This window comes from Balaenoptera acutorostrata, chromosome 17 (genome assembly GCF_949987535.1).
Source record: "Balaenoptera acutorostrata chromosome 17, mBalAcu1.1, whole genome shotgun sequence".
In the NCBI taxonomy this organism is placed as follows: Eukaryota; Metazoa; Chordata; class Mammalia; order Artiodactyla; family Balaenopteridae; genus Balaenoptera; species Balaenoptera acutorostrata.
Window position 1 is genome coordinate 826,649 of NC_080080.1, and position 16,345 is coordinate 842,993.

At 60.5% G+C, this 16,345-nt stretch overlaps 3 protein-coding genes across 6 annotated transcripts; all 3 read left to right on the forward strand.

The window, feature by feature from the left end:
* Positions 1 to 393: 393 nt before the first annotated feature.
* Positions 394 to 3,035, forward strand: LOC103002593 (epiplakin-like). The gene is given in 5 exon segments (XM_057532408.1): positions 394 to 574; positions 643 to 1,469; positions 1,589 to 2,187; positions 2,189 to 2,303; positions 2,306 to 3,035. Coding segments are annotated over 5 exon segments (2,190 nt in total). The 3' UTR covers positions 2,774 to 3,035.
* Positions 2,949 to 4,915, forward strand: LOC103002040 (epiplakin-like; the record flags this gene model as incomplete). The annotated part of the gene is given in 3 exon segments (XM_028169265.2): positions 2,949 to 3,342; positions 3,345 to 3,924; positions 3,926 to 4,915. Coding segments are annotated over 3 exon segments (1,644 nt in total), but the record flags the coding sequence as incomplete, so codon positions are not given.
* Positions 4,916 to 6,600: 1,685 nt separating this feature from the next.
* NRBP2 (nuclear receptor binding protein 2) lies at positions 6,601 to 14,117 on the forward strand. 4 transcript variants are annotated; one of them, XM_057531849.1, is made up of 18 exons: positions 6,601 to 7,049; positions 7,520 to 7,642; positions 7,708 to 7,809; positions 7,907 to 7,996; positions 8,156 to 8,211; positions 8,306 to 8,400; positions 8,530 to 8,553; positions 8,626 to 8,709; positions 8,780 to 8,835; positions 8,932 to 9,027; positions 10,096 to 10,228; positions 10,345 to 10,447; positions 10,570 to 10,620; positions 10,703 to 10,838; positions 11,783 to 11,836; positions 11,925 to 11,988; positions 12,082 to 12,142; positions 12,228 to 14,117. In XM_057531849.1, exons 1-18 carry the CDS (start codon positions 6,927 to 6,929, stop codon positions 12,478 to 12,480), a joined length of 1,704 nt encoding a protein of 567 aa, XP_057387832.1. In that variant the 5' UTR covers positions 6,601 to 6,926; the 3' UTR covers positions 12,481 to 14,117. The 4 variants fall into 4 exon arrangements, with proteins under 4 accessions (XP_057387832.1, XP_057387833.1, XP_057387834.1 ...); XM_057531850.1 differs by having other exon boundaries at positions 8,171 to 8,211; XM_057531851.1 differs by having other exon boundaries at positions 12,082 to 12,137; positions 12,228 to 12,443.
* The last annotated feature ends 2,228 nt before the right edge of the window (positions 14,118 to 16,345 follow it).

The following is a 16,345-nucleotide window of genomic DNA, read 5'->3' on the forward strand; positions in this document are numbered from 1 at the left end:
GGGGAGGGACCGAAGCTGGATGTGACACCCCTTCCCCAGGAGGGCCGGCCGCACTGGAGGTGGGTCCAGGGTGCGGGGTTGACCTCCTGGCCGTGTCTGCCCTCCCACCCGCCTGGGCCGTCTCGGGCCCCTCACAGAGCCTCTCCGTCCCCACAGGGAGCACAGTGGACCCTGGCTGAGCACGTTCTGCGCGATGAGCAGCCACACCTCTCCTCTCCACCTCCTGGTCACCAGTGGCACTGAGACGGCTGTCGTCCCCGAGACCGTGACGGCCGTGCTGGGCACCGGCACCCCGTCCGGGCCCCAGGCCAAGGCAGCCACGTCCACGCAGGCCAGGAGCATCACGGGGTGTACGTGGAGGCCTCGGGCCAGGCCCAGCGTCTCTGCGCTGTCATGAGGCAGGGTCTCCTGCCCTTTGGGCTCGGGCTGGCTCTGCTGGAGGCCCAGGCGGCCACCGGGGGCCGCACGGACCCCGGGCAGGGCCAGCTGCTCCTCGTGTCTGAGGCCCTGCAGCAGGCCTGGTGGGCCTGGAGCGGAAGGAGAAGCTGCTGGCCGCTGAGCGCGCCGTCACCGGGTACCCTGACCCTCTGGGGGTGGGAAGCTGGCCCTCTTCCAGGCCATAGGGAAGGAGGTTGTGGACAGGGCACTGGGCTGGAGCTGCGGAGGCCCAGCTGGCCACGGGGGGCCTGGTGGACCCCATCCAGGGCGTGCGCGTGGCCCCTGAGCTGGCCTGCCAGCAAAGCCTCTTGGCCCAGGAGACATGGTGTGGGTTGCTGGAGCTTGGGCCCGGCTCAAGTGCCCCAGGCTTCCTGGACCCCAACACGCTGGAGCAGCTGCCATACCGGGAGCTGCTAGGCAGGTGTGTGCGGGCCCCCAGCACGGGGCTGGGCCTGCTGCCCCTCAAGGTCACTTTCCGTGCGCTGAGTGGGGCACTGAGCTTGGCCGAGCTGCTGGAGGCGGGGGTCCTGGACGGGGAGACGGCCCGAGGCCTGCGGGAGGGCAGGCTGGCGGTGCCGGATGTGGGTGCACGCACCGAGGTGCAGCGCCACCTGCAGGGCACCGGCGGTGTGGCAGGGGTCGTCCTGCTGCCTGCAGGGCACAAGAAGAGCTTCTTCCAGGCCACGGCCGAGCACCTGCTCCCCATGGGCGCCACGCTTCCGGTCCTGGAGGCTCAGGATGCCACCTGCATGCTGGTGGACCCAGCCACCGGCCGGCAGCTGTGGGTGGACGAGGCGGTCAGGGCAGGCCTGTTTGGACCAGAGCTCCACAGGCAGCTCCTGGCAGCAGAGCAGGTGGTGACGGGGTATCATGACCCCTTCAGTGGCACCCGAATCCCCCTATTCCAGGCCATGAAGAGGGAGCTGGTGGACCGGCCTCTGGCGCTGAGGCTCCTGGTTGCCCAGCTGGCCACAGGCGGGCTAGTGTGTCCTGCCCACAGGCTCCGGCTGCCCTTGGAGGCCACCCTGCACGTCGGCTGCCCGGACAGAGACTCGGCAGCATCTCTCGCAGGCGGCTGGCTTCTCGGACCCCGGCATGCAGGAGAGCCTCAGCTACGGGCAGCTGCTGGCCCACTGTGTCACCGACCCAGAGACGGGACTGGCCTTCCCGCCCAGCTCAGTGGGGAGCCCTGGAGAGGAGCCACAGGGGCCCCCGTTCACTGAGCACAGCACCCGGCAGGCCTGAGAGCCGCCGTGGCCACCGTCTCCACGGGCACGTTCCAGGGCCGGCCCGTGTCGCTCTGGGAGCCGCTGTTCTCCGAGGCAGTCCCCGTGGAGCAGAGGGTGACGCTGAGCCAGCAGCACAAGGACGGGGCCCTCTTGGCGGAGGAGCTGGCGGCTGCGCTGAGGGCCGCCCACAAGCAGGCTGCCGCCACTGCCAGGACCACCTTTGCTGGGTGAGGATCCCCGTGACTCCAGGAGAGCTGCTGAGAGCGGAGATCATCAACCAGGGCGTGTACGAGCAGCTGGAACGAGGCCGGACCATGGCCCAGGACGTGGGCAGCCTGGCCTCGGTGCAGAGGTACTTGCGAGGCACCGGCTGCATCGCCGGCTTGCTGCTGCCCGGCTCCCAGGAGCCCCTCAGCATCCACGAGGCTTGTAGGAAGGGGCTTCTCAGGCCTGGCACGGCCCTCACCCTCCTGGAGGCGCAAGCAGCCACTGGTTTCATCACTGAAAGAAAACGAGGGGTATTCGGTGGAGGAGGCACTGAGGGCTGGTGTCATTGGGCCCGACGTGTTCGCGAGGCTGCTGTCGGCTGAGCGCACCGTGACCGGCTACACCGACCCCTACACCGGGGAGCAGATCTCTCTCTCTTCCAGGCCGTGAAGAAGGACCTCACCGTCCGGGAGCACGGCATCTGCCTGCTGGAGGCCCAGATCGCCACGGGCGGCGTCATTGACCCCGTGCACAGCCGCCGCCTGCCCGTGGACGTGGCCTACCGGCGCGGCTACTTCGATGAGGAGATGAACCACGTCCTGGAGGACCCGAGCGACGACACCAAGGGCTTCTTCGACCCCAACCTGCAGCTGCTGGAGTGCTGTGTGCGCGACCCCAACACAGGGCTCTACGTGCTGCAAGTCGTAAAGAAAGGAGAAACCTACATGTATGTCGATGAAGCCACAAGGCAAGCCCTGCAATCCAAAACTACCAGAATGCACGTGGGGAGGTTTGCCGATCAGAGGGTCTCCTTCTGGGACCTGCTGTCCTCTCCATACTTCACAGAGAAAAGGAAGAGAGGGCTTGTCCAGGAGTACAGAGCCTGGAACTCAGCCTAGAGCGGTTGCTGGAGATCATCCCCATAACAGTCAAAGAAACAGAAAAGCAAAACCAGGTCATCAAGGTGGCAGCCATCGGAGTGGGGGGTGACAGCTGCAGAGCTGTTCAGCTCGGGAATCATCGGTAAGAAGGCACTGGATACACTGCACAGCGGGGGGGGGGGGTGGCTGAGGGGCAGGGCCTCCAGCAACTGCAGCACGTGAAGACCTACAGCCGGAAGGCAGCAGCTGTATTGCAGGGGTGGCCACACCCTCCACCCAGGAGGTGATGAGCATCTATGAGGCCAGCAGGAAAGGACTCATCCCCGCGGGGTTTGCGGCCCAGCTGCTGGAGGCTCAGGTGGCCACAGGGTTCATGCTGGACCCCCATGGCCACCAGAGGCTCTCTGTGGACGAGGCCATGGCTGCCGGCCTGGTGGGCGAAGAGCTGCAGGAAAGGCTCCTGAACGCTGAGAACGCCGCCAAAGGCTACACAGATCTGGCTACAGGACACACAATCTCGTTCCAGGCGATGAAGAAAAAGCTATTGAAACAGGACTTGGCACTCAGACTGCTCGAGGTGCAGGTGGCCACGGGGGCATCGTGGACCCGCTGCACCACCACCGGCTTCCGCTGGACACGGCCTACAGACGCGGCTCTCTGGACCAGAACACGTACCCACTCGCTGAGGAGCAGAAGTGCATGCATAAAAGGTTTGTGGATCCCAACACGCAGGAGAAGGGGACTTACCAGGAGCTGCAGGAGAGGGGCCACCGGGAAGAGGGCACGGACTGGGCCCTGTTCCCCAGGGTCAGCGGCAGATGGGACTCCAACTTCATCAACAAGGCAACCAGAAGGGCCCTCAAAGCCGAGCAGGTGGATGTCACAGTGGGAAGGTTCAAGGGCCAGAGACCATCGGTCTGGGAACTGCTGAACTCAGAATACTTGACAGAGGACAAAAAACGTGAGTTAGTAGTAAAATACAAGAAGAACACGACACGTGCACTAGAGAAGGTAGTAAAAGTTATTTTCGAGACAACTGATGAGAAGGAAAAGAGCAATAGACAGTTATGGTTCAGAGGGGTCAGGAGGCAGATCACAGCCTCTGAACTCTTCCAATCAGGCATCATCACTGAGGAGGACCGGAGGGAGGGCGGGCCACCGTGGAGGACGCCAAAAATGCCAGGGGGTAAAGCGCTACCTGGAGGGCACCAGCTGCATCGCGGGCATGCTGGTGCCTGCCAAGGACGAGCCCGGGCGCCAGGAGAAGAGCATCTACCAGGCCATGTGGAAGGTCGTCCTGAGGCCGGGCACAGCCCTGGTGCTGCTGGAGGCACAGGCAGCCACGGGCTTCGTCATCAACCCCGTGGAGAACCGGAGGCTGACTGTGCAGGAGGCGTTTGCAGCCGGGATGTTCAGCAGTGAAACCTACCAGAAGCTGCTGTCAGCCAAGCGCAGCGTCACCGGCTACACCGACCCCTACACCGGGGAGCAGATCTCCCTCTTCCAGGCCGTGAAGAAGGACCTCATCGTCCGGGAGCATGGTATCCGCCTGCTGCAGGCCCAGATCGCCACGGGCAGCGTCATCGACCCCATGCACAGCCGCCGCCTGCCCGTGGACGTGGCCTACCGGCACGGCTACTTCAACAAGGGGATGAACCGCGTCCTGGAGGACCCCAGCGACAACACCAAGGGCTTCTTCAACCCCAACACACACGAGAACTTCACCTATGTGCAGCTGCTCCAGAGGGCTACTCCTGACCCAGAAACAGGCCTCTTGTTTCTTCTCTGTCTGGAAAGTGAGTGGGTATTCTTTCTAATTGGTTGTTTTTTCCAACCCTGAAAAACATATGACAATATTTTTAAACACTTTTTAGTGTGCCAGTATCTGTGTGCAATGTGTTCAACTTACGTGTACAGTGACATTCTACTCTCTTCCATCCTTTTTTGCTTCTGGTTCCTCATTGCATTAAAGGAAAGGCATTGTCCTTTATGATTTTTTTCTTTTCACCCTTGGTGTTATCAGTTGTGAATTTTCAATTAAAATTTCACAAGTGGCCATTTCTGATAGACTCTGATGCATTTAGAGTGAAGGACTTTCCTTTGTTTCCTTGGCCTATCACACTGAAGTGTATGCATCAATTTGTTATATTCCCATTTTAATTAAATCCGTTCTTTTCAGTTATCGATTTTTCTCCTGTTTGTTGAGTAAACCATTTCCCATCAATTTCTCGCTGTAGTAAGTGCCTTTTGGGTCTCAGTTTGAGGTCCACCTGCCATTATTTTCCATCCTATGGCTGTGCTTTGAGGAGGCAGAGGCTGATTCTGTCCCCTGGTGCAGCTCTCCCAGTTGGTATGACCCCCTTGGTTTGCGTCACCAGCTTTGTTCTGGAGGTATGGCCTTTACAACGTACAAAGAATTGTTAGTATGTCAACAAAGCTTTTTTCTTTGATTTCAGTGTTTTGAAGGTTCATCCACAGAACTCTTTATCCTTATTGTAGATATGAGGTTAATCACGGGAGATAAGCATTGACAACCTAGGTTGGCATACAGTCGTATCCAGAATGGTCTCTGCTTACACTGCAGTTCAGGTGTCAGACGCTCGGATGAGCCTGGAACTTCAGACACTCATTGCACAGTGTCTGGCTGGGGCAGGTGACAGAGGGCCAAGTCTTGCTGGTCCCTCCTTTGCGACACAGAGCGTTCTGAGCAGTGTGAGTGATGGTTTCACAGGATCGCCTGAGGTGGGTGGAGTGGGGAGTGCGGGGGCTATGCTGGTCCACCAGGATGACGGCAGTGGAGTTATGTCTATGCAGAAGGTTGGGAGGAAGAGAGGTGTGCAGGGGACTCTGAGAGACCAACAGGCTGAAGGCCTTTGAACCCGGGGGGAGGAGCAGGAGGTCAGGGTTGTGGTTTAAGTTTGAGAGAAGGCACACACGTGTCCACTACTTTTCTCTCCAGAAAGACATAGTGAAGGGAGGGTGAGTGCTCAGCAGGTGTGAGCGGGAGGAGACTATTGAAAGGTAGAGGGGGTTGGGGATAAAGGGGGTTTTAGACAAGAATTCTAAAGCACATCCCCTGTTGACATGGCTGGAGAGTGTGGGGGGCCTCTGGGGTCGGGGCTCCCTTCTGATGGCTCCACTGTTCCTGAAGAGCCATCAGCAGAAAGCGGAGAGAAGGCCATCCCGGAATGTGGGAAGGTGGGTGTGTGGACGTGAAGGGGAAACACCGAATTGCAGGCCAGTGGGAGGTCTGTGGTCACTAATTAAAGTCCACCTGCTTGCGTATTTTTGTCTCCTTCGGGGACCCTCCCACGTGTTCCTTAGGGGAGGGGGGACGTGCCGGGAGAGCTGGCCTCCCCGACGCCCATCCCTGGCCTTCCCCCAGACCCTCGCGGTGATCCCCGGGCCGAGCGGGCTGCGCCCGGCCCGCTCCACGCTGGGTTCACCCCAACGCGGGCGCCCGGGGACTGGGCCGGGTTTCAGGATGTGTGTGGCAGGAGTGTGGTGGGGAATCGGTGCAGGAAGTACCAGCGGCTCCCAGGGCTGGGCAGGGCCAGTCGGCGCAGGCCTCTGCGCGCCCGGGGAGGCCCCGACGGACCCGGCTCCGGGCCGCCACGGAAACCCCTGCGCCCGGGCCGCTCGCCTCAAGCTGGTGCCGGGGCAGCCGAGAGCAGCGAGTCCCGGGAGGAGCCTGGCTGGGACCAGGCAGCTCCGCCGGGAGGGGGCCTCGGGAGGGGCGGGGCCCTAGACGGGGAGGGCGGGGCCTCTGACGGGGCGGGGTCCGCGAGGCGGGGCCTTCGTGGGTGTGGGCGGGGATCGTGGGCGGGGCCTCGGCCGGGGTGGGGCTCCACGCGGTGGGCCCCTGGGCGGGGGACAGGTGGGGACTCCGCCGGGCGCCGCAAGGGCTCTACCTTCTACGGGGAATCTCCGCTCGGGCTCCGGCCAGGGGAGGCGGCTCCGGCGGGGCAGGCGGGCTCCACCCCCCGGCTGGCCGCGCGCCCGCGCCTCCCAGTTCCCGGAGCCCGAGTAGGGGCTCGAGGTGGTGGCGGCGGCGGCTCCGCTCCCAGCTGGGCGTCTGGGCGCGGGGCCAGGACGGGAGGGGAGCGGCGGCGGCGGCGGCGGCGCTGGGCGGCGGATAGCGCGGAGGGCGGTGGCCTGGACCCGCCGAGCCATGGCGGCCCCGGAGCCGGTGCCGAGGCGGGGCCGGGAGCGGGAGCGGGAGGACGAGAGTGAGGACGAGAGCGACATCCTGGAAGAGAGCCCGTGCGGCCGCTGGCAGAAGCGGCGGGAGCAGGTGGGCACGGCGGGGAGGGGCGGGTCGCCACCCACCTCCGGCGGAGGGGCCCTTGAGACCACGCGGGGCCGTGCGGACTCTCGGGGAGCCAGAAAGCCGGAAACCTCTCCGAAGCGTCGCGCAGGCGGCCCCCTTCTTGACGGGCCCTTGCACTCCTTTAGCCTGGCGCCCACGCCCTGGTGAGGAACCCCCGATTCCCTAAGTCTCCTCCCGAGACCACCTCCCCATGCCTCTGGGACCAGCTGTTAGTCCTCTGGGGACCAGCCTCAAAAACACCCGGAGCATGCCCCAGATCCCCTCAGCCCAGCCCAGGATACCAAGCCTCTGCTCCTGGGTGCCCAGCTTCCCCCCAGAGCAGGCCAGCGCCTGCCTCACATGCTCGGGCTGCTGGAAGGGAGGTGAGCGGAGACCTAGCCCACACCCTCTTCCTCTCCCCCACGCACCAGCTCACTCGTGCCCCCCCCCACCAGGTGAACCAGGGGAACATGCCCGGCGTCCAGAGCACCTTCCTGGCCATGGACACGGAGGAGGGGGTGGAGGTGGTGTGGAACGAGCTGCACTTCGCTGACAGGAAGGCCTTTTCGGCCCACGAGGTAAGGCCTGCTGCCCCCCACCCCGCCCACCCCTCCCCAGCCTGGTGACCGCCCCCCCTTCCCAGGAGAAGATCCAGATCATGTTTGAGCAGCTGGTGCTGGTGGACCACCCCAACATTGTCAAGCTGCACAAGTACTGGCTGGACGCCTCGGAGGCCCGAGCACGGGTGAGCCCTGGGCACACCACGGGGAGGGGGCCGCCAGTGGGTGGGGCGGCTGTGGGCACCCACCGTTGGTGGAGCCCGTGAGCCTGCCGCCTCGCAGGTCATCTTCATCACAGAGTACGTGTCATCGGGCAGCCTCAAGCAGTTCCTCAAAAAGACCAAGAAGAACCACAAGGCCATGAATGCCAGGGTACAGGGAGTGGGCTGGGTCAGCGTCAGGGACAGGGTGGGGTCGGGGTGCACTGGGGACAGAGGTGGTGAGGGGGTGCTGGGCGGCCCTGGGCACAGGAGCGGGGCTGGGCCGGGGCACCTCGGGCCCAGCTGCCTTTCCTGCGCTCATCCCACGGAGTCCGTCCGCCGCCAGGCCTGGAAGCGCTGGTGCACGCAGATCCTGTCCGCGCTCAGGTGAGGGCCTGGGCTTGCCCGAGCACCTGCCCTCGGCGCCCCCACCTCCCTGGCACCCCTGACCCAGCTCCGCCTGCTCTCTCCTCCTCCCCAGCTTTCTGCACGCCTGCAGTCCCCCCATCATCCACGGGAACCTGACCAGCGACACCATCTTCATACAGCACAACGGCCTCATCAAGATCGGCTCTGGTGCTGGCGGAGCGGGGCTGGGCAGGGGCGGGGGGTGGGGCTGGGGGACCTGTCTGGGCCGGAGGTGGACGACGCCCAGTGCCCCATCACGCTGACGCCTGCTCTTCCTCCCCGCGGTGACCGGCTCAGTGTGGCACCGGATCTTCTCCAATGGTGAGTGGGGACCCTGGGGGGACGGAGCGTGGGAGAGAGGTCCGGTCTGCTCATCCCGCGCTCTCGCCATAGCGCTCCCAGACGATCTTCGAAGCCCCATCCGTGCTGAGCGGGAGGAACCTCGGAACCTGCACTTCTTCCCGCCAGAGTACGGAGGTGAGTCTGGGAGGTCCCCCCTCACCCCCGGCATCCGCCTTACCTGCCCTGACCTGCTCTCCCCTTTCAGAGGTTGCCGACGGCACTGCCGTGGACATCTTCTCTTTTGGGATGTGCGCACTGGAGGTACTAACCCCGTGGTCTCTGGGCCCCTCCCAGCTAACTCCTCCCATCCCACCTGTACTGTCCCTTCCCCATGCCTGACCTTGCCCCGCCCCCCAGATGGCTGTGCTGGAGATCCAGGCCAACGGGGACACCCAGGTCACAGAGGAGGCCATCGCTCGCGCCAGGCATTCTCTGAGTGACCCCAACATGCGGGTAAGCAGCTGGCCCTGCCCCTACCGGCTGGCTCTCAGTGTTCCAAGGAGGGCCGGTGCGGTGCTTTGGGCAGGCCTGGAGGTGCAGCAGGTCAGGGCCAGGCCCGCTGCGCAAGCCTCCACCCCACCACCCCCGCAAGGAGGGCCTTACTGGGCGTGCATGTTGAGTTGCAGACGTGAAGGCTCTGAGGGCACATTCTCAGCACAGCGAGACCGGAGAGATACTTGCCGTGTGGGCACAATTTTTATGCCTATTTTATAGATAAAGAAACAGGTTTAGAGAGGCTTTAGAGCGAGTGGTGGAGCCGATGTTTGCATCCAGGTCTGCCCGATTCCACATCCCAGCGTGTAAGCCTTCAGGAGACCACTTAGAAAGGGCGTGGTCCTAGCCTGTGTTGGGGGCAAGGTGGGTGGGGAGCCGGCAAAGGGCATGCGGACGGACAGAAGCTGCAGCTGCAACCTCTCTGGCCAGAGTCTGGCGACTGTCTGGCTTCAGCGCATGACCTCTGGGGATGGGGGAGGGAAGTGACGGGGCCTGGACAGGACTGACGAGGAGGTGGAGCCAGGATGGACCGGAGAGGCAGTGGAGGGCATGGATGTGGGGCAGGGCAGGGACACTTCAAGGTCATCTCCGGAATCGGGCCTGACCTGAGGCAACCAGAAGAGGGGCAGGCGGTAGGTAGGCGGGCTCTGGCTGGGCTGCACTGACCTCGAGGCCCGTGCTGATCTTTCAGCACTCTGCCCAGCCCCAGGGCTGCGAGGCGGGGGCTGGTGTCCTCCCCGAGCAGTGCAGCTTCACCTGTGAATTGGGGACGACAGTGCCAACTCTCCACGATTTTTGTGAGGGGAGCTGGAAGTAGAGCACGGGCAGGTCTGGGCCCGGGGGCAGACTCAACTGCCCTGTTTGAAGAATCAGGTCCTGGCTTGGCTGCGAACGGGCTGCCTCTTCTGTGCACGTTGCTCCACGAAGGCTCCCACGGGGCTGGACCCTGCAGGGGCCCCTACGCCTCACTCAGTGGGGCCAGAGTGGAGGGGCTCCACCGACTGCAGCCCCCTCTCCACACCCCAGGAGTTCATCCTCTCCTGCCTGGCCCGGGACCCTGCCCACCGGCCCTCCGCCCACAGCCTCCTCTTCCACCGTGTGCTGTTTGAGGTGCACTCGCTGAAGCTCCTGGCCGCTCACTGCTTCATCCAGCACCAGTGTGAGGGGCAGGCCGGCCTGGGGGTGGGCCAGGGCCTGGGGTCGGGATGCAGAAGGAGGCCCCGCAGGACCTCGTGCTTCAGGGCCCACTGCCCTGTGTGCTCCCACGGCCCGCAGACCTCATGCCTGAGAACATGGTGGAGGAGAAGGCCAAGGCGACGGACCCGCACACGGTCCTGGCAGAGATCCCCCGGCCGCCCCGGCCCCCGTTGCAGTGGCGGTGAGCGGCCTGCAGCCCAGAAGCCTCCCCTCTCCTCCCGGCCACGCCCCCCCAGCCCTGCTCCCCCACCCCCACCCCCCGGCAGGACCGCCGCCCTCATGTTCTCTTCACACCCATACTAGGTACTCAGAGGTCTCCTGCTTGGAGCTTGACAAGTTCCTGGAGGATGTCAGGTGAGGGCTGGAGTGAGGCTGGGGAGTGGGCGACTGTCAGGCCTGAGCCCTCAGCTGCCACCACCCCGCACTGTGTCCCTAGAAATGGGATCTACCCACTGATGAACTTCGCTGCTGCTCGGCCCCTGGGGCTGCCCCGTGTGCTGGCCCCACCCCCCGAGGAAGCCCCAAAGGCCAAGACCCCGACGCCAGAACCCTTTGACTCAGAGACCAGAAAGGTAAGCCTCTAGCCTCCACAGGCCTGCCCACTGCCCAGACGGGTGCCCTTATCGGGGGTTTCAAGTCCCCCAGCCCGGCTCTCCTCCAGGCTGCCAGGAGAGACCGGGTCCTGGCTGACCCCCTTTGTGGGGCTTGGGGGGCAGTCGTACAAGCTGGGATACCCCCTTTCCCAGAGGCTCCACAGGGGAAGACCCCTGCAGGCCCCTGTCCCATACACGCTGCCTCTCGGATCCCACCTCCTTGGCTTGCTGATTTGCTGACATCTGTGACCTGGTGTTTCCGCCAAGGCCCCCAGGCCCTGTGTTTCCCCCGTCCCCTCCTCCTGCTAGGCTCCCCACTGGCCAGGGGCCTCCCCGGCCACCCTCTCCCTTTCCTTGTCCACACCCACTGGGCTCCAGAGCCTCTGGCTTTGGCCTTGGGTGTGTCTCCATGGTTACCTCCCTGATCTGGGCCCCCTCTGTTCCCCACTTGGATGCTGCACCAGCCCCCAGCCTGGCCGCCTTCCCCGGCTTCCCAACCAGAATTTATGTTCTAATAGCCACAGCTGGGGGTCCTCAGCGCACGCCCCCAACCCCACCCCTGCCCGGCACACTGAGGCCTGGTTTTGCTGGCATCCTGTGCTTCTGCTGTCATATCCCTGCACACCTCGCTCCTCCCCCACCCCCTTCCCACAGCTCTCTCTTTGTTCAGGTGTTCTCTTCACCTGTGAAAACTCCTATTCATCCTTCAGTACCCAGCTTCAATGTCTACTCTGGAAGTTTCCCTCAACTCGCCAGGCTCCTAGCAGTGAGATGTGCTTCCTAGGCTCCCCTTGGAGACCGTCCTCATTTCCGGTCTTTACGACCCCTTTGTGTCTGGGCCCCTTCGACACAGCATCTGCTTTTGCTGCCCAGTTGCTGAGTTCCAGCCTTCGTGGGTGACCTTGGCCTCCCCCTTCCCCCAGGTGATCCAGATGCAGTGTAACCTGGAGAGAAGCGAGGACCAGACACGCTGGCATGTGAGGGGGGGCCCCGCCCACAGAGGCGCGGGAGCGCGGGAGGGGCGGGGCCGACTCCCGAGCCCACCTCGCCCTCCCGCCTCCCCAGCTCACGCTGCTCCTGGTGCTGGAGGACAGGCTGCACCGGCAGCTCACCTACGACCTGCTCCCAAGTAGGCCGCCGGGCGGGACCCCGAGCGGGCGCGGGGCGGGCGCGGGCGGGCGGCGCTGCGGCCTCACGCCCGGTCCCCACGCCCCTGCCACAGCCGACAGTGCCCAGGACCTGGCCGCCGAGCTGGTGCACTACGGCTTTGTCCACGAGGTGAGGTGCGCAGCCGGGTACGGCCAGCCTGGGAGGGCCGCAGGGTGGGCCGCGCCCCACCATCCCCCATGCCTTCCTCCCGCCCTGCAGGACGATCGGCCGAAGCTGGCCGCCTTCCTGGACAGCACCTTCCTCAAGTACCGTGGAGCTCAGCCGTGACCCTGATCCCGCCTCAGCGCTCCAGCTCTCCAGCCCCCCGGAACCAGACCTGGTGGCTCCCATGGGGAAGCTCGGCATTGGCCCAGGCGTCTGGGTGGGGGACCAGGGGCCCCCTCGGCCTGTGTGCCTGCTAGTGAGGACCCTCCCCCTTCCACAGCTCCCAGCAACCCTGCGGTGGGGCTGAGGGTGGTGGGGCCAGGCCCGTCAGGGGTGAGGGAGCCAGGGCTGGGGCTGGGGGGCTGGTTAGGCCCCGCATGTCCTTAGGGTCAGGATCCCCCCCCATCGGCCAGCTTCCACAACTCAGCATCCCTCCCGTACCCTTCATTTCCACCCCCGACGCCGTCTGGTCATGAGGGGCTGCCCTGCAGGGAAACACGGCACAGTGCTGGGGGGCTGAGGGGCGGGGGTCGGCCCTGGACGGATGTGTGCCCAGGGAAGCGCTCCATTCCAAGTTGCTACCGCAGAGCCACACGAGGCACCGGAATCGCCGCCTTAAACCCATGGTAAACCACCTGCAGGTGTCAGGCGTGGTGCTGGGCACTGGGCAGGGCCATGGCCCTGCAGCTCCATGTGGCTCTCGCACCCCGCCCCCCGGCCAGTGCAGACCCTCCAAAGGGCTATTTTCTGTCCTTGTTCCCTGGCCTCGAGTGGTCAGGGTCAGGCACCCTCCCTGCTCCTCCCAAGCTCACCACCCCTCCTGCTACCTCTCTTACCTCCTCCTGTGGCAGCTGCCTTCCTGGGTCCTAAGGCTACCAGCCCCGGCTCCCTGTCTCCTTCACCCCTACCCCCCATAACCCTAGCCTCCGTTCACTTGGACCACCTCCCTTCATTTTCAAATGTAGTTGATCACTCTTAAAGATTTTAAACTGCATGTATAAATTTAGCACATTCAGGTTTCTAAGCATCTCAAATGTCAAACAAGAAAAGCTCACCACTGTGTTAGTTCTCTGTTGCTGCTGTCAGGGTTTACCACAAACTCAGTGGCTTAAACCAGCACACTTAGATAGTTCTGTAGCTCAGAAGTCTGGCACAGATCCCACCAGACCAAAATCAAGGTGTTAACAAGACTGCGTGTCTTTCTGGAGGTTCTAGGGCAGAATCCATTTCCTGCTTCTTCAGGTTGTTGGCCTGCAGGTGTCAGGCGTGGCGCTGGGCACAGGGCACGGATTCATTTCCTCGCAGTGATGGGGCCGAGGTCCCCACTTCCTTGCCTGCTGTAAACTGAAGGCCACTCTCAGCTTCTAGAGGCAGCCACCTCCATTGGCTCACGGCCCCGTCCTCTGTGTTCAAAGTCAGAAACTTCGGGGGGAGTCTGTCTCATGAACTGTGTGTCTGGTTTTCTGCAGCCAGGAAAGCTTCGTGTGACTAGGTTGGGTCCACCCGGATAATCCAGGATGATCTCCCCATCTCAAGGTCCTTCATCCTAATCACACGTGCAAAATACCTTTCACCAAGTAAAGTAATATTCACAGGTTCTGGGGGTTGGGACACGGACATCTTTGCAAGGGGCAGGGGGCGGGTGTCATTATCCCACCTACCACATCACCCTAGCCAAAACCCTAAACCAAAACACCTTACCAAGATGTATCAAATGAAATAAATGCACCAATATGGTGAATCTCAAGTTATCTTAAACATTCCAATACTCTTTACAAAATTATTCAAGTTCTCACACCTTTCAATTTAAAATTACTATCTAAAATAACTTACACATCTAGTTGGAAACGCTGATGCTGTCTGATTCTGCGTCATCTTAAACAGTTTGAGTGTCCAATGCATAACAGATTGTACCAGTGATTAAACTGAACTCAAAAGGATCAATACTATCATTGCTTCATTTAATGCCTATATTGAGGTTTTCATTTTAACTTTTATCTTTTCAAAGTTATATACACATTATTTTAAAAGTGGAATTTTTTTAGGCCAATAATAAATAATAAATACTGTCTCTAACCCTGACCCTTTCCAAATTCAACTCTCTTAGCTGTTTCTTCAGGCATTTAAAATGCATGTTTCACAAAATCGAACGCATGCTTTTACTGTCTTTTTATTGGTTTTTGACATCACATGTCACCTGCTGGTGTCCTCTGGGGGGAAGGGGACCACTGGCCTCAATCCCCTGACCCAGCGTCATCCCCGTGTGATGGGTAGTATTACCGCTTCATTCCCACAGGTCTCAGCAGAGAACAAGGTGTCCTAGGATTATATTTGCTTTCTTGCACAACTTTTTGTCTCCCCTGGAGTTAATCATTGCCTTTTGGGGGGGCTTAGTTTTCTACGTGTCTCATTCATTCCTCCCTAGATTCTCCCGCAGAAGTGTGAACCTACTCTGTCTTGAGATTTGTTGCAGAGCTGCCTGCTGTGTCATCTTTTCCTGGAGCCCCCAACCTGCCCACTCTCTGCCCCAGGCTACTTGTTCTTGGGTTTGTGACCCAGCTGTCAGCATGGGCTACGCCTTCACCAGCACCTCCCTCCTCTGGTCTCTGGAACCCATGCTTTCTTCTTCCTTCCTTCAGTGTCTGTTTGAGGAGGAACGTCCTGAGCGAGGATGCATGGAGAGTCACGGAGTCGTTCCTGTTTGCCCTCACTACTCTCACATCTGCTTGTTCGTGCAGCTAGGGACAGTGTTGGGCTGGTGGAAGATTACTTCTTGCCAGGACTTTGAGGGTATTCTGTCATTTTCTTCCAGTCCCAAGAACTCCCATGCCTTTCTGAGTTCTGACCCTTTGTGATTTCTTCTCTCTCTCTCTCTGGATCTTCTCTTTACCCAAGTGCTTTGGAAATTCTCAACGATGCGTCCTGATGTAGACCTCTTTCTTTTATTTTGTTATTTTTAACTGAAGTTAGTTGATTTACAATGTTGTGTTAATTACTGCTGTACAGCAATTTCCATTATGGTTTATCATAGTATATTGAATATAGTTCTCTGTGCTATACAGTAGGACCTTGTTGTTTTGTTTTTTAAATATTCATTTATTTATTTGGTTGCGCCAGGTGTTAGCTGCAGCTCGAGGGCTCCTTACTTGTGGCATGCGAACTCTTAGTTGCAGCATGCATGCAGGCTCTAGCTCCCTGACCAGGGATTGAACCCGGGCCCCCTGCATTGGGAGCGCAGAGCCTTACCCACTGTGCCACCAGGGAAGTCCCTGGACCTTGTTGTTTATGACCTCTTTCATCTATTGTCCAGAGATCCCAACCCTTCAGTTCTAGGAAATTTTCTTTGCTTTTCTGGTGGTTTCTCCCCTCTCCTTTTCTGGAATGCTTACTTAGATGTTGGACTTATTTTTTGACAGGTGCAATATGTGCTGGTTAAGGGCATAGGCTCTGGAGCCATTCTGCTGCTTCCTGCTGTGTGACAGTGGTCTGTGACTCCACTTTCTCACCTGTAAAGATGGGGATAATAATGGTCCCCACTTCATGGGGTGGTTGTGAGATCGCACAAGTTAACTGTGAAAAGTAACGAGAACAGTGCCCAGCACACAAGCACTCTGAACGCAGCAATGCCAGATTTTCACAGGGGAAGTTGCCACCAGGGGGTGGTGCTTTTGCCCCCCACAATGGTGGTGGCAAGTCCCAGCTCATCCACCCCTTTATCCACCCCCTCTGTTATGGAGGCCTCTAAGGCACCCGGCCAGCTCTAGCACTGGGGAGCACTGACAAGTGTGACAGTGACTCCATTGTCTGCTTTCTAGCTATATGGTTTTGTTGTTGTCATACATTCTGGAAAATTACAGCTTTATCTTTCAACCTTTCTGTTTAACTGTTCGTTTTCCTCTCATGCTTTTCATTTATAAGTGCTCTTTCTCGTTTGCTGAATGTTCTTTCTTTATGGCCTCTTGTTCATGTTTTCGGATGCAACAGCCTCTCTAATCTCCCTGAGGATACGGTTTTAGCTTTGCTTTTTTCCTCCTTCTTCTGCTCGCTTTATTGGCTGTGTTCCTTCTGAGTCCCTTTTCCTTTTGCTTTTTTGTTTTTTCCTCTCCCTCAGCTGTCTGGTGATCCTGGGTTGCCCAGTTGCATTTAATCTTAGTGGCTGGGGCTTATTGCCT

What these genes read in the sequence shown, in the direction of transcription:
- NRBP2 (XM_057531849.1), top strand. Translation starts at nt 6,927, where the DNA reads ATGGCGGCCCCGGAGCCGGTGCCGAGGCGGGGCCGGGAGCGGGAGCGG. An exon ending in GGCAGAAGCGGCGGGAGCAG is followed by an intron (nt 7,050 to 7,519) that starts GTGGGCACGGCG and finishes CCCCCCCACCAG; the next exon opens with GTGAACCAGGGGAACATGCC. An exon ending in TTGGGATGTGCGCACTGGAG is followed by an intron (nt 8,836 to 8,931) that starts GTACTAACCCCG and finishes CCCGCCCCCCAG; the next exon opens with ATGGCTGTGCTGGAGATCCA.